The sequence below is a fragment of the Lonchura striata genome, chromosome 1A (assembly GCF_050655825.1).
Source record: "Lonchura striata isolate lonStrDom1 chromosome 1A, ASM5065582v1, whole genome shotgun sequence".
NCBI lineage: Eukaryota > Metazoa > Chordata > Aves > Passeriformes > Estrildidae > Lonchura > Lonchura striata.
In genome coordinates this window covers 5,337,816-5,354,193 of record NC_140741.1, presented here as the reverse complement: position 1 = coordinate 5,354,193, position 16,378 = coordinate 5,337,816, and the positions used below count along the sequence as shown (strand labels likewise).

Sequence of the window (16,378 nt, the reverse complement as noted above, 5' to 3'; positions counted from 1 at the left end):
TTCTTCTCACTCTCTTCTTTCTCCTCTCTCCTCTTCTTCTCCCTTTCTCCTCTTCCTTTTCTCTCCTCTTCTTCATCTCACTCCCTCTTCTTCCTCTCACTCTCTCCTCCTCTTTGTCTTCTCACTCTCTCCTTCTCACTCTCTCCTCTTTGCTCTCTCCTCTTCTTTTTCTTCTCACTCTCTCCCCTTCCTCCTCTCTCTTTTTCTTCTTCTCACACTCTGCTTCTCTCTCCTCTTCCTCCTCTCTCCTCTTTTTCTTCTCACTCTCTCCTCGTCCTCCTCTCTCTCTTTTTCTTCTTCTCACACTCTGCTTCTCTCTCCTCTTCCTCCTCTCTCCTATTTTTCTTCTCACTCTCTCCTCGTCCTCCTCTCTCCTCTTCTTCTTCGCAATCTCTCCTCCTCTTCTTCTCACTTTCTCCTCCTCTTTCTTTCTTTCTTTTTCTTCCTTTCTAATCTTAAAATAAAAAAGCAGCAGTAAAAAATACCATGCTCTGAGGAAGTAAAAAAATAAAAAACTTTAAAAATAAAAATTTCTACTCCATGGGAGCATAAAAATAAAACATTTTTACTCCCTGGGAGGATCAAATTTTCCACTGCTGCACCTGACAATATTTTTATTTTCTTCTTTTATATATATATAGGGGGTGTAGGGGAGGGGTCTATCTGGAAGCTGCACTCCCACCCTGAATCCACCCTCTACCCTAACCCCTCCCCTGCCCCTCCCCCAGACCCCTGGTCCCACCCCTAACCACCCCCCTAACTTGACCCCACCCCTAACCACACCCCAACCCCTCACCCTGACCCCTGACCCCGCCCCTAACCCCTCCCCCAGCCACACCCCCTCCCCTGACCCCAACCTTCGACATTGACTTCTGACCTTTGGCCCATGATCTTTTGACCTTTCATTTATAGAAAGGGCATTTTTAATGTTTTTATTTAGTTAGAAGGAGGGCTTTAATGGAAAAAGTATGAATATACATTTCATTTATAGATAGTTCTATATATGGAAATATAAATTCAATGCATACAGATTTATATAAAAATATGAAATAGAAATAAAAATAGTATTAGGAAGAGATAGACTATAAATAACACCATACATCAATCTACATTTAAAATGTAAATGTGACTATAAATGTGAAAAATAGAAATTTAAATGGAGTTTAAATAAAGGGTTTTTTAAAAAGATTTCTACTTGGATAAAGAGAGGGTTTTATTTTAAGCAATATAAAACTTTTAGAAATCTAAATCTAACTATAGATATATGTAAGCAATGTATTAAGGTATGTATAAAAATATAAAATACAAAAAAATAGAACAGGAATAAATGTAAGAAATTATAAAAATACAATTATACATCAATATATATTATAAATCCGAATGTGAATATAAATATGAAAAATACAAAAATAAAGCCTATTGAAATGCAGTTTAAGAGGAAAGGTTTGTTCTTTCGGTTCCTGTGGGGTCAGAGGCAGGTTTTTGTTCCGTTCTTTCCCGCGCGGATGCTTTGGGGCATTCGCTGCTGACGGCGCAGTGCTGCCGCCTTGTGGACACAGGGCGGTACTGCAGCCCCGCCGCCCGCGGCCGCCCTCTTGGGAGCGGCTTGGCGCGGACTCGTTTGAAAAGTGCTGCCGCCTTGTGGACACAGAGCGGTACTGCAGCTCCGCCGCCGCCTCTTGGGAGTGGCTTGGCGCGGACTCGCTTGAACAGTGCTGCCGCCTTGTGGACACAGGGCGGTACTGCAGCCCCACCGCCCGCGGCCGCCCTCTTGGGAATAGCGAGGCGCGGATTCGCTTGAAAAGTGCTGCCGCCTTGTGGACACAGAGCGGTACTGCAGCCCCGCCACGCGCGGCCACTTTCTTGGGAGTTGCTTGGCGTGGACTCGCTTGAAAAGTGCTGCCGCCTTGTGGAAAAAGGGCGGTACTGCAGCCCCTCCGCCTGCGGCCGCCCTCTTGGGAATGGCTTGGTGTGAACTCGCTTGAAAAGTGCTGCCGCCTTGTGGACACAGGGCGGTACTGCAGCCCCACCGCCGCCCTCTTGCGTGTGGCTTGGCGCGGACTCGCTTGAAAAGTGCTGCCGCCTTGTGGACACAGGGTGGTACTGCAGCCGCTCCGCCTGCGGCCGCCCTCTTGGCAGTGGCTTGGTGCGGACTCGCTTGAAAAGTGCTGCCGCCTTGTGGACACAGGGCAGTACTGCAGCCCCACTGCCCGCGGCTGCCCTTTTGGGACTAGCTTTGCGCGGTCTCACTTGAAAAGTGCTGCCGCCTTGTGGACAAAGGGCGGTACTGCAGCCCCGCCGCCCACGGCCGCCCTCTTGGGAGCGGCTTGGCGCGGACTCGCTTGAAAAGTGCTGCCGCCTTGTGGACACAGGGCGGTACTGCAGCCCCACCGCCGCCCTCTTGGGAGTGGCTTGGCGCGGACTCGCTTGAAAAGTGCTGCCGCCTTGTGGGCACAGAGCGGTACTGCAGCCCCACCGCCCGCAGCCGCCCTCTTGGGAGAGGCTTGGCGCGGACTCGCTTGAAAAGTGCTGCCGCCTTGTGGACAAAGTGCGGTACTGCAGCCCCACCGCCCACGGCCGCCCTCTTGGGAACGGCTTGGCGCGGACTCGCTTGAAAAGTGCTGCCGCCTTGTGGACAAAGGGTCGTACTGCGGCCCCGCCGCCCTCTTGGGAGTGGCTTGGCGCGGACTGGCTTGGAAAGTGCTGCCGCCTTGTGGGCACAGGGCGGTACTGCGGCCCCCCCAGCCAGCGCCCGGCAAAATCACCGAGACGGGGCGAGGGGCGGCAGCGAGCGGCGAGCGGGGCGATGTCTGTGAGTGAGGGGAGGGCTGGAGGCGGCTCCGCGGCGGCGCCGGATTAGGATGGCAGCGGCGAGGGAGGCTTTCTGTCCCGTTCCGGCCGCCGTCCGTACCGGAACGCTTTGTGCCTTTCTGTCCCTCGCCGGCCGCCGTCCCCCACGTGTCGGGAGCCCGGCGCCGCCGTGATGGCGGCGGGCGGTGGGACCGGGCTCGGGCGGCTCTGGAGGCGCTGCTGGAGGTGGGATTCGGGGCCCGGCGCGCTGAGGGCGGCGGCACCGGGGGGACAGCGGGGGAGGGCGGGCGGGAGCAGCCGGAGGGGACCCGGCACCGGGAATGGGATTGGGGGGGGGCGGGACACACGGACAGGCCCCGGAGCCCCCGGGACCCCCAAAACGCCACCGAGACCCCCAAAAACCCCCCGGGACCCCTCAGAACCCTCTGGGACCCCCCAAAAATAACCGGGAGCCCCCCGGTCCCGCAGGGCGAAGGCGCTGGCGCTGACCGGGAACCGGGGAGTGGAGCCGGCCATGGACTGGTGAGGGGGGACCCCAAGAACACTCCCGGCACCCCCAAAAATACCCGGCGGGATCCCCCAAAAACAGCATCGGGAACCCAAAAATTCCCTTCAGGAGCCCCAGAAATCCCCCTGGGACCACCAAAATTCCCTTTGGAACCCCAAAACACCCCCCAGGACCCCCAAAATTCTACTCAGGACCCCCAAAATTCCTCCCAAAAACCCCCTGAGACCCCAAAATTCTCCCCAGGACTTCAAGACCCCCCCGGGACACCCAAAATTCTCTTTGGGACCCCAAAACACCCCCTGGGACCCCCAAATTTCCATTTAGGACCCCTGAAATTCCTCCTGGGACCCCCAAAACCCCCTGAGACCCCAAAAGTCCTCCTGGGATGCCCCAAAAACCTTCCAGAACCCCCCAGAACCCCCTCCAATTTTGGGTCCCCCCCGATTCGGGGTTCCCCCCGGTTTTTGGGTCCCCAGGCTGGTGGCTCATGAGGACGACCCCGACTCGGACCCCGAACTCCCCCCGGGTTTGGGGGCGCCGCCCGCGGGCCTGGGGGGGCCCCGGCAGCCACCGGCCCCCGAGGACGAGACCCAGAAGTGAATTTTGGGGGTCGGGGGGGAATTTGGGGGTTGGGGAGGAAATTTTGGGGTATGGGGAGCTCAGGGATATTTTGGGGTTCAGAGTGGTTAATTTGGGGTTTCAGGGTGTTTTTGGGCAGGGTTTTCGGGTATTCTCGGGAGGGCTTTGGGGTATTCTTTGGTGGGTTTTAGGGTATGTTGGGGTGGATTTTTTGGGGTATTTTTGGGAGGGTTTTGGGTTGGTTTTGGGGCATTTTATGGTGAGTTTTTTGGATATTTTTAGGAGGGTTTGGGTAGTTTTGGGTGGGTTTTTTGGGGGCATTTAGGACGAATTTGGGGTATTTTTGGGTGGGTTTTGGGCTGAAGGCGGCTCAGCGGCGGCGCTGGAGAAGGATGGCAGCGGCGAGGGGGGCCCGGCGGGGCCCTGCCTTTGCCAGCCCCTCCTGCCGCCCTCCTTGGAATGGTTTGGGGCAGTATGGGGTTATTGAGGTAGGAGTAATTATTTTGTTGTTGTTGATTTAATGTGGGTTTTTGTTTGTTTGTTGTTGTCGTTTGATGTATTTGGTTTGTAGAGCAGGAACTGTAGACAGAATCCTGCAAAAGTAATATGGAATTTGTCCTCCCAAAACCCGCCCGGCTTCCAACCACTTTCAGCACGTGGACTTCCTTAGCAGCACATGGTTCCCCCACACTTGGGAGCCGGTGCACTCTACTTTTCTCTCCTCCTTTGCTGACAGATCCTGCTGAGGCTGAGGACAAAGCCCTACCCCTACACGGACAAGGCAGCAGACCTGGTTCGGGAAGCCAGCGTGCTCCAGGCTGCTCCAGGACTCTGATCAAACATCAGCATCCCCGTCTCTCACGTTGATGGTACGTGGTAACCCCTTAAGAACAGAATTCCACCTTTTCTAACCCTAAGCAGCAAACTGGGGATGGATAACTCTAGAAATCTAGAAATCCTGTCATGTAAGGACCTCCAGGATTCAGCCCTCCATGTGTCCTTGGTATCAGAGGTTGGAATTGCAGAGTTGCCACTTTACCCCCAAACGTAATTTTTGATGTGGTTGTGCCACTTTAACAGTATTTGAAATCTCTCTTTGTGTTCTTGCAGCAGCATTTTCGAACCACAATGGAAATCTAGTCCTTCTGCCCGGAGCTGTTCACAGAATTGTGGAATTCCAGATGGGTTTGGATGGGAAGGCACCTTTTTTTTTGCAGCATTAGATTTTTACAGCATTGCAGTTTTTCAAGCTTCTAAGTAAGTTACTTCATTCAGATTTAAACTCTCTTGGAACCTTTGGGGAAGTTCTTACAGCTCTGCTCACTGCTTTATGAATGGTGATGATTTTCTGGAAGTAGGCTGTCCATTCTGACCCTTTTTCTTCCCTCTTCCTGCAGACTGTACCTGCTGAGAGGCTGAGGTGAGACCAGGATCTGTAAAATCCCTGACTCTCCGTGTCTTCCTGAGGCTGAAGCCGTGTTTGCTGTCAGTGACGACAGGGTGGGAGATGCTAAACACTGAAAACTTTGGGGTTTTTCCCCTGAACTCCCCAAGACTCTCTGCAGCTGTGCCCTGTCTATCTCTTGAAAGAGTTTCTGGGTTTACAAAGATTTTTACATTCTGCAATATTTATCTATAACTCGATTAAAAAGAATCCTACTGTATCAATGTGGTGTTAATTACTTTGAGTTGGTTAATTAAAGCAAATTATTGATAAGGGGTTTGAGCATCCCTTAGTTGGAGCTGGCAGCTCTTATTTAATTTTTCTTCATTCCTTTAATTTCTTTCAATTATTTCTTAAGCCATTACTACAATTAGGATGTACGGTAAGGACAAGAGCATTTCTGCCCTGCTGGATTGGGAAATCCGAGCCCAATTCCTTGGAGAGATTGAGGGGATGGGGATCTGTGCCTCAAGCTGGGTTTTGACAGTGGGAATTTGGTGAGGAAGGAAGAGGAGAGATCCCACAGAAAGTGGCTGAGGCCAGTTCCGCTGGCTTTGGGTGCTCCTACCCCCGAGAAAATCATCCTGGCTGAAGGGAGCTGGAAGAAGCCAGGGGGCTGCGCCGGGGGCTGTGCAGGGACCCCAAACCCTGGTCAGGGGCGCTGGGCAGTGCCAGCTGCAGAGGAACGCTGCAGAGGGGCTGCGCTGGAGCCCCTCAGCTTCCATGCAGAGATGCTGGCACTGCGGGGCTTTCGGGACACTGCCGAGAGGCTCCGCTGCCAGAGCCGGGGAGTTCTCCCGTTATTTTCTGTCGTGCTGGGCACCTGGCAAGTCCTTCGAGCCCCGCAGGCTGCCAGTGCCAGCGGAGCAGCTGGAATCACAGACGGGCACACAGAAACCGGGCTGGGAGAGCAAATGAGCTCTTCCATGTTGTTTTTCACAACGCGTTTTGGATTTATACCAGAATCTCTTCTCTCCCCTCAGACCCCGTACCCCTGACTTTTGAGTTTTCTCACAGAAATGTCTCGGCCTGCACCGGGAAAAAGAAAATTCCCTGGCACGGCGGGGAGCGGCGGGGTTTGGGGGTGCTGGGGCGGCACGGGGGTCCCCGCGCCCCGGCCGGTCTCGGTCAGCCCCGGGAAATCGCCGCCGCCGCCGGCTCGGCCCCGGCGCCGCCCCGGTGCTCCGGCCCGAGAGAGACCCCGACCCGCCCGCCGGGGCAGAGGCGGCACCGCCGGGAGCCGAAGCGGCAGCCCCGGGCCCATCCCGGCGGGCCGGGAGCGATGGCCCCGCCTCCATCCCGGGCGGGCCGGAGCCTCAGGGGCGGGGCCGGGCCGGAGCCTCAGGGGCGGGGCCGGCGCTGGCTCAGGTGCGCGGGACCGCGGGGCACCTGCGTGGGGTGGGGCCGAGGTTATTTAAGTGCCGGGAATCGCTGCAGCCGCCATTTGCTCACTCGGAGCGCAGTGCGGGTGGTGGGTTCTGTGCGGGCTCCGCAGCTTCGCCCTTCTCTCCTTCCCCCCCTTTACTCTTCCTTCCTCCTGCTCCCATTCCCCTTCTTTCCCTGCCTTTCCCCCGTTTTCCTCTCCTCCCCAAAGCCGACTGCTTTCGCTCCCCTTTTGTGCCCCCTTCTACTTTTCCTTCCTTCTGCTCCTATTCCCCTTCTTTGTCTTCCTCCTTTTCCTTCTCGTCCCATTTCGGCCTCCCCTCCCGTCCCACCATCTACCCTTCCTTCCTTCTCTCCATATTTCTGTTTTTTCTCCCCTAAACCCACTCTCCCTCCTCCCCCAAATGCGACCCCCCCACTCGTCCCTCACCTGTCCCTGCCCCGCTGCTCCGTTCCATTCCCTCTCTTTTCCCTCCTCTGTCCCGTCCCTCCTTCCCCCTGCCGGCCTTTCCCTTCCCCGCCCGCTTTCCTCGCAGCCCGACCTCCCTCCCCACCTTCCCGCATGCTCCGCTCTGCTCCCCTGTTCTGGTTCCCCATTCCCCTTTTCCTTCTTTCCTCGCAGCCGCGGGGCTCGGGGCGCCGCAGAATAAAGCCCAGAGGGCCGGAGCCGGCGCCCCCCGCCCTCGCTGGGGTCCCCACACGGGGCCGGAGCCGCTCTGCGGGTCCCCCCATTGCAGTCCAATACACGGCCCGACACTGCCGGCGTGCGGCTTTCCCGACATCACACTGGGGGTCGGGAGGGGGTCCTGGGGGGAGGAGGGTGGGGGGGTAGGAAGGGCCCCCTCATTAGGAGGGGGTCCCTGGAGGGTGGGGGGGGGGTTAGGAAGGGCCCCCTCCGGAGGAGGGGGTCCCGGGGGGGGGGGGGCGGGGTGGAGGGGGGGCCTTCCCCCCTCCAGCCCCAGCCCCTCCCCGGGACCCCCTCCTCCGGACCGGGGCCCGTGGGGGGGGTGGGTGGGGGTGGGGTGGGGGGGGTGGGGTGGGCGGGGGTGGGGGGGGTGGGTGGGGGTGGGGTGGGGGGGGTGGGGTGGGCGGGGGTGGGGGGGGTGGGTGGGCGGGGGGGGGGTGGGGTGGGGGGGTGGGCGGGGGGGGGGTGGGCGGGGGGGGGGGGCCAAACAGGGGACGGCCGGCCATTTGTTTGGTTTTTTTTTAATATCTGTTCACGGCGCAGAGTGACGTGACCCCCTCCGCTTCCCCCCCCACCCCCCCCACCCACCCCCCCCCCCCACCCCCCTCCCTCCCGCCCCCCCCATCCCCCCCCCGGGCCCCGGTCCGGAGGAGGGGGTCCCGGGGAGGGGCTGGAGGGGGGAAGGCCCCCCCTCCACCCCGCCCCCCCCCCCGGGACCCCCTCCTCCGGAGGGGGCCCTTCCTAACCCCCCCCCCACCCTCCCGGGACCCCCTCCTAATGAGGGGGCCCTTCCTACCCCCCCACCCTCCTCCCCCCAGGACCCCCAGCCCGACCCCCAGTGTGATGTCGGGAAAGCCGCACCCCGGCAGTGTCGGGCCGTGTATTAGACTGCAATGGGGGGACCCGCAGAGCGGCTCCGGCCCCGTGTGGGGACCCCAGCGAGGGCGGGGGGCGCCGGCTCCGGCCCTCTGGGCTTTATTCTGCGGCGCCCCGAGCCCCGCGGCTGCGAGGAAAGGAGGAAAAGGGGAATGGGGAACCAGAACAGGGGAGCAGAGGGGGCGGTCAAGGGGAGGGTGACAAGGACAGGGGGCAGGTGGGGGCAGGTCGGGGTGTGCAGGGGGCTGGGGGAAGGCAGGGTGAAGGAAGAGAAAGATTGAAGGCAGCTTTGGGGAAGGAGGCGGAATGTGTAGAGGAGGAAAGGTATCACAGAAAGGCGGCAGGAGGAACCGGGAGCGCGTGGGGGGGAGCAGGGAGAGGGGGCACGGGGGAGCCCAGCTGGGGAGGGAAGGAACAGGGATAGGATGGAGGAACAGGGTAGCGTAGGGATGAGTAGGGGAATAGAGAGGGAGGACAAGGAAAGGAGTGTAGGGGGGCCCGCCCGGGATGGAGGGAGGGGAGGGCTAGGGGGGAGAGGGAGGGGGGGGGGTTTGGGGGGGGGGAGGGTGTAGGGGGTGGGGGAGGGGAGGAAGGGAGGGTCGATAAGAGAGGCATAGAGAAAAAGAAATACAAAAGAAAAGAAACGCTCAAGAAAAGCAAAAGAAACATAGATATAGAGCCCGACCGGTTGCAACCTCCCGCTCCGAGCGCCCAGCACCAAATGGCTCCGCCGGGCTCGCCCCGCGGTTTAAATACCCGCGGCCCCGCCCCGCGCAGGCGCGCTGGGGCCCCGCGCACCTGTGCGCGCACCTGTGCTGGCCCCGCCCCGGCCCCGCCCCCCGCCCGTAAATGGCGGCGGCTCCGCGCCCGCGCCGCGTTCTGTGTGGATGCTCGGACGGACTGCGGCGGGACCGGCGCTCGGAGCTCCGTGCGGGGATCGGATCGGGGCTGCTCCCGGCGCTGCGCGGCGTCCGAGGCGCTCAGGTGAGATCGGGATCGGGATTCGGGTTCTGGTCCCGCCGGTGTCTGCTGGGGGAGCCGGGCAGAGCCGCTCCTTCCTCGGCGGGCAGGGAGGGGGTGCCGGGGCCGGGGGGTCGAGGCGGGATCGGGGCTGGGATCGGGACCGGCAGCGCCGCGGCCGGGAGGAGCCGCTCCGGGACGGGCGCCGCCGCTGCAGCTGCGGCCGGCGCGGGGCTCGGGTCCCGCCGGGGCTCGGGTCCCGTTCTCGCTGTGGCCGCGGGGAGCCGGGGCAGTGGCCGGGGCAGTGGCCGGGGCAGTGGCCGGGGCAGTGCCGGGGCAGTGGCCGGGGCAGAGCCGGGGCAGAGCCGGGGCAGTGGCCGGGGCAGTGGCCGGGGCAGTGCCGGGGCAGAGCCGGGGCAGTGGCCGGGGCAGTGCCGGGGCAGTGCCGGGACCGGGACCCCATCGGCACCGCCGCTCCCGCAGCGCCGCCTCCGGCCCCGCGGGCGGACACGGAGCCGCCCCGCAGCCCCCGCGGGATGCCGAGCCCCCCCGCCCCGGTAGCCCCGTGGCCACCGCGCTCCCCTGCGAGCAGCAGCGCCCGCCTCCCCCGCCCCGTGTCCGCATCCCCGGGGGAGCCCCGCCGGACGAGCGGGGCTGCGGCGCCGCGGCCGGGAGCGGCCGCTCCGCCGGGGCCGCTGCTCCCGCTCCGGCTGTGCCCGGTGCGGGGCTGGAGGCGCCGGAGCCCCGAAGGGCAGAGAGCACCTCCTGTCCTTGGCTCTGCGGGGCGGGAGCTGCCGTGCCCTGCCCGTGGCTCGCAGCGTGCCGAGCGCACGTCCCGGCACGGGCACCGGGGCACAGGACAGCGCTGGCACGGACACGGCTGAAGGGCTGCCCGCGGCTCCTCGGCCAGGGGCTGCTCCCCACAGGCACGCAGGGATGCTTCAGCCCGGACAGACGACAGCGACAGCCGACAGGGACCCCAGGGACCGGCTGGCGTTACCTGGGAATGGAGGCACGGCCGTTTGCAGAGGAGCTCTGACAGCAACCCCTGTTTCTGACCTCCCCGAGCTCCCACACAGCTGCCAGGTATGTCCCAGCCACCCCAAATCTCCTCCCTCTTTTCCAGCCTGAGCCCATCATTCACCAGCAGCATTTGAGCCAAGGCAATCTTCCTTCACAGGTACTAAATGCCAAGCAAGAGCCTCGGAGATGCCTTGGAATCAGAGGTTCGAGTGCAGTGATGTTTGGAGATTTCCAGGGAGCCAGCTGGAGGTGCAGAAGGGATGGAAAACTCTCACAGGTGGGTCCCACTGGAGGTGTGCTGCAGGCAGGGATGTGCATCCCTTTCCTGAGGGAAAAGGACATGCAGAGGCCACTGCTGAGCCTCTGAAAGGAGCTGAGCTTCTGCAGGAGAGATGTTCTGCCTCAGCACAGGCCAGGAGCTCATCCAGCCACCGCCTTGTCCTGCTTTAAAACATCAGCTGGAGCCTGAGCTCCGGGGGGTGAAATCAGCTGAATTCCAGGGAACTCTGTCAAGTGACCCCAGACACATCCCTGGGGCTGGGGGATGAGGGTTTTAAATAGCAAGTTCTGTGGAATAGAGACCTGTCCTTGTCCTGATCCCACTGAGCTTCCCTGGAACCTCTGCTGGTTCCTGACACAGCTGGTGCTAAAGTGGCAGCTCTGCATGGGAATTTCCAATCTCCACGAGGCACCGTCAGGTTATTCCAGCAGGAATTCAGCAGGGAACCTGGGGCTGTGGGTATAATTCACCTGAACTAGCAAAGCTGATACTGAACCCCAAATCCAGGCACCATGCAGAGAACAATCTTTGTGCTAAAGCCCCTGGGCTGGGAAATTTCAGCAGCCAAATGTATGGAATGATCTAAATCCCAGCAGGCAGCATCTCCCAGAGGGACAATCCAAGTGCCAGGGTGGGAGCTCTTGTCCTTCCCCTGCTGCTGGTGGGACAAATTCCCTCGGCACAGCTGGTGGGGAGGGAGCTGAGAGCAGGAGGGGCGGGAGCAGGGATGGGAGATGAGGCTGCTGGAATGTCACCTGGAGCAGCTGAACACGGTCTGTCCCTGCAGGAGCCAAAGCAGATCCCTCCTGGCCGGGCTGGAGGGCAGCTGCTGGATCTGCTCTGGGGGAAAACTGTCTGGGGACACCAGGGGGTCCCTTTGCCTTTCTCCTGCCCCTTTCCAGCCCGAGGCTCCTCTGCCCGTGTCCCACACAGCACAGGGGCACCAAAGGGGAAAGGCTCCAGAAAACATTTCTGCAATTCCTCAGCAATTATTTAATTATTTAATTAATTATTTAATTATCTAATCACATTCTTCTCCTCTTTCCCAGGGAGAAGAACATGAACTCACAGCCACCGAGGCCTGATGGGTTCCTGCAGCGAGAGCTCGGCGCGTGTCTGCAGAGGTGAGTGCAGCACCTGAAAGGAAGAAACACAGGGGAAAATGTGATTTATTTTGCTTCAAAGTTATTTCAAGTTCTTAAAGCCCAACCAACTTTTGCTCTTGCTTTTGGTCAGGTGGAACAGGAGCAGTGGGCAGAGGTGGTGCCATTGATGCGGACGTGCCTGATGCTTTCTGGGGCAGAAAAAGGAGATTAAGCTCACCTTGCATCAAGCAGGTATTTAAAAAGATTTATAGCTCTTTAAACATAGCACCCTTTAATTACCATAATGTTTCTTCCATGATTTTAACTAATTCTCAGTGTATTTTATAAAACTTAAAATAACACCTCCTCCCCATAAAACAGACTCATCAAGCATTAGACAAAAAGTCCTTGTGCCAGTCTCAGGCTTCCACATCTAACAGGAAACCCTCCCCATAACCAAACAAAAAAATCAAAATAACGTACCAAAACTAGTCCTTACTAACATTAAAGATACAGCTCAACCGTATCCAAAAAACCCCCTATTTTATTTCCTCCAAATGCCAAATACTCTTAAAATTCTAAATCAAAAACTCTTAAAAAAAAAAAAAACATCAAAACTTCAAATATAGAAAAGCCTAACTGTATAGATAAATATTTGTCCAAGCCCACAAAAAATATAAAACAATCTAATCAATATCCTACATTTAACAAAACCCACTACACAAATTAGTACCATTTAAAATGTAACATAAATAAAAATCTATTACTGAGAAACATATTTCCCAATAAATAAAACCACCCTGTAAAGATATAAGTAATAATCTTAACTCAACAAGCTAAAATGTCTCCAAAACCAAAAGACTTAAAAAACCTTCAATATTTATAAATAACAACATTCAATATGCTAAGTGTTAATAAAATCAAACAAAATTAAATGTCAATACATTTAAATAAATACATTAAGTTTCTTTTTATCTATTAAAATTAAGTTTATTATTCCTTACTATCAAAATTCATTCAGTCTAAATTTAAATGTTATTTAATATAACCTATCCTAAGTTTTTTTAAAAATCACTTCTCTAAACTATACAGTATATGGTTAAATTTCTTAAAAAAAATAAAACAGCTCCAGTTAAAACAACTAAAAGAAAACACTAACAAACACCTATTCAGAAGTAAAAAAAATACAGTGTATTATATCATCAATTTCATCAAAAATTCTGTTCTTCATTACAATGTCTACTCTTTTTATCTTTTATAAGTAACACTAAAAAATAGCAATTACTATTCATATCATACTATTTAAAAATTTTACTCTATTTCCTTAATATATATTTTTAAAGTTATCCTAACTTTTTCAAACACTTACTACTGATATACTAATTACATTATATAAATATATTAATTTTTATAATAAACAATGTTTATTAAATATTATTATAATATTTACAACCAGCTTTCATATGCTTTATTGCCTCTTTATATAATGATCTAAAAAACACATAAAATTTCTAATTCCTACTTTTTTATTCTCTACTTATACAGCTCTTAAAACAAGTTAACCCTCTAACTAATCTCTACACTAACTCTATAATTTAACCTAATGTTATCTCATAGTTTTAAATATTTTTCAAGACTAAAAAAAATATATTTCATTAAAAACCTCCTCCAAACTGTTAATCTGATCACTTTCCTCAGTTATTATTACAAAATCACTTCAATATAAAACCCGACTACAACATTAATTTCTTTTTCTAAGTTTCACACTAAGTAATCACTCTCTCATACATTTCCTCCACCTTCACACTCTCAATATCCAAATCCAAACTCACAATCCTGTCCATAACCACTTTCCAATCTTTAAAAAAAAGTTTACTATATTCAAATCTATTCTAAAAACACTTCTAAAAAATCCAATTATTAAATAACGTGAATCATCTTTAATCCTAACATTTTTACTCTTAACTACTATTTTTAAAAACATTATATAAAAATATATGAAGTAACATTCACCAATTAAAATTTAAACTAGAACCTAACCCTAACTCTACCTAAATAAAATAATTAACAAGAAGCCCAAATATTTTCTACGTTAAAAATAAAATTCAAATAATTTTAACTTAACAATTCAACTTTATCAATGTAACAAATAAACTTATTATTTTAAACTTAAAAAATCATTATCCACACATAATTATTTAACTTGCTACTAATTTAACATTTATCAACTGTTAAAAACTCTAAAATAATGTACAATCTTTTAATACTTACTAATGATATAATTTCACCTATGTTACTAATTATAGGTATTATCTAAGTAATTCCTAATTATTATCAATTTCTTCTTTACTACATACATTATTTTACTCTTCTATTTCTTCATGCTTATAACTGAAAAATTATAATAACTTATACCATTATCTTTCAAATCTCTATACAATTTTATAAAACAAAACTTAACAATACTTATTTCTCATATCAAAACATAAAGTTTACTTGTATCTCAACAAGTACAAAAACCCAAGTAAATTTCAATAAGGAACATAAAACCAGATCACACAAAAAACACACTCACCACTCCACAAATAAAACACCAATGTAAATGCACAGATAAATTACACTATGTAAATACAAATGTAGATTACGCACGAATTGCAACTTACACCTGACGTCTTGTACTACACCCACCAAAATATATAAGCTTTAGGTGTCTTTATAAATATAAAAATCAATATTATAAAATTCTTATTTAATAACTTTCAAAGTATAAAATTCTATCAAATATTATACTTATACTCTATTTACTTTATGTACTTTTAATTATATCACTTTACCAATTAACCAACCCAAAACAAACATTTAAGTAACTTTGACTAAAGTTTCAAGTTTAAATACTTTGTATTTATCTAGCACTTCTCAAAAAAATCCATTCTTTACCTACTTACTTAATATCCCAATAAAAAAAACATTACAAATAATCCATACAATTAAAAAGCCCTTACATTATTAACTCTTAATATAAAAATAGTTACCAATTTAAAACAAAAAACTCATTTATCCAAGGCGGGAGATGGGCATGCAAGGCAGTGAAGTGCCAGGGAGTGGTAAGAGGCCAAGGCAAGCCTAGGGTTGGCTTTGTCAGGAAAGCCAAGGGAATAGAAGCTGACAGGGAAAACACCAGAAAATTGTGAGAAAGGAAGAAAAGGGGTGTTCCTCTGGGAAGGTGACACGGCTGACAGGCAGGCTGAGGTGCCTTCCATCAACACCTGCAGCACGGGCAAGAAACAGGAGGAGCTGGAAGCCGCTGTGCTGCACGAAAGTTATGGCCTTTTGCATCTCTGGAATGTGGTGGGATGAATCCCATGGCTGGAGTGTCACTACTGAGAGCTCCAGCCTGGTCAGAAGATACAGGGGAGGAAGGGGAGATGGAGGGATTGCCCTCTGCACCAAGAAGTGGATTCCACGTGAGGAGCTGTGCTTGAAGAACAGCCACGAGCAAGTCCAAAGCCTGTAGGCAAGAATCCGTGACCAAGGCAGCCAAGGAGGCCTGGGGATAGTATCTACTCCAGGCTGCCTGATGAAGGGGATCCTGCTGGCAAAGGCTTCTTTCTAAAGCTACAGGAAGCATTGTGCTCGTTGGCTTTCGTCCTGCTGGAGGGCTTCAACCACTGCGCAGTGCAGATCCTTTCTTGACAGGTGACTGAAACAGTTCCAGTGACCTTCTCAGTTAAGGTCTGTCACATGCAAAGAAATGCTGCTTTTGGCATCACTAGAAATTAAGGCCACCTGTAGATACGAGAAAACCACAAGTCTCTTGCCCACTGAAAATTTTGAAAGCAAGCTGACTGTCTTCAGCAAGATTTAGGATCAAATGCAAAGAGCCACATATCTCTTACCTGATTATTTTCATAGCCACGATTTCATGTCTTTTGACTCTTCACATGGATAGTCTTAAGCCGTACTTTGTCATCATTTGGTCAGCTCATGAGGTTTTTTAGTTTTAAAAAAGGCAGAGAAGCTGCAACTATCTATCTTTGAGTAGAGGAGCACATACAAAATGTCAGGGTGAAAGATTACTCATACCATTGTGAAAAACGCTAATCACTTGGTTTTTAAAAGTTTAATAATAATAAAATGGTTATAAAAATAATAATATCATTAGAGTACTAAAGTTTAGAGTTAGGACAATTACAAGACAATAAAAAAAGTAAAGAATTACAGATGTCCGGGTGTTCTTGGACATTAAGTTACGAAAAGCATGACTTGTGAATAAAGGAATCACTCTTAAACTAATATACTTGTTGCATATTTATATATCCTTTATGGTTATGAATGCATTCTATTTTAAACAAGAAACTCTGTTTGTTGTATGTTAATTGTTTCCTTTAATCCCCTGGCATCTTCGAGTCTGAGTAAGGCCTGAAGAAATTAACTTCTTCTGATAAAAGCCATAAATTCCTCTGCTTTGGAAGATTTAGGTGTTCTTTGAAGTAAGTATCTCATTCCTAAAAAAAAACTTCCCCACATACATAGTCTCTATTTTAACATTAGGTTAGAACCTAAAACTGTATTTAACACACTACTTAAGTGAATTAACACAGCATAACTTTCTAACATTACACATAATATTCATTATAGCCTTTGCGAAAAGCCAATCATAAAATATGTATTTTTCACACCAGCAAGGACAAGGAGGTATTGAAGGAGACTGTTGAAGGAGAGGTAAAGTCTTAAATGCTAAAAC

General features: G+C 52.0%; 1 protein-coding gene and 1 long non-coding RNA gene across 5 annotated transcripts in view; both read left to right on the top strand.

Annotated features, from left to right (window-relative positions):
* The first annotated feature begins 2,944 nt into the window (after window positions 1-2,944).
* Window positions 2,945-5,562, top strand: LOC144248466 (UBX domain-containing protein 1-like). 4 transcript variants are annotated; one of them, XM_085568910.1, is made up of 6 exons: window positions 2,953-3,036; window positions 3,280-3,333; window positions 3,796-3,915; window positions 4,635-4,767; window positions 5,012-5,155; window positions 5,296-5,562. In XM_085568910.1, exons 1-4 carry the CDS (start codon window positions 2,984-2,986, stop codon window positions 4,642-4,644), a joined length of 237 nt encoding a protein of 78 aa, XP_085425036.1. In that variant the 5' UTR covers window positions 2,953-2,983; the 3' UTR covers window positions 4,645-4,767; window positions 5,012-5,155; window positions 5,296-5,562. The 4 variants fall into 4 exon arrangements, 2 of the variants coding, with proteins under 2 accessions (XP_085425036.1, XP_085425035.1); XM_085568909.1 differs by having other exon boundaries at window positions 5,009-5,155; XR_014951940.1 differs by lacking the exon at window positions 3,796-3,915 and having other exon boundaries at window positions 2,947-3,036; window positions 5,009-5,155.
* Window positions 5,563-10,562: 5,000 nt separating this feature from the next.
* The window catches only part of LOC146763351 (uncharacterized), a 10,546-nt gene continuing 4,730 nt past the window's right edge, over window positions 10,563-16,378 (top strand). Inside the window, exons 1-2 of the long non-coding RNA XR_014951830.1 lie at window positions 10,563-11,673; window positions 11,786-16,124. This is a non-coding gene — a long non-coding RNA (uncharacterized LOC146763351). The remainder of the gene's footprint in view (window positions 11,674-11,785; window positions 16,125-16,378) is intronic.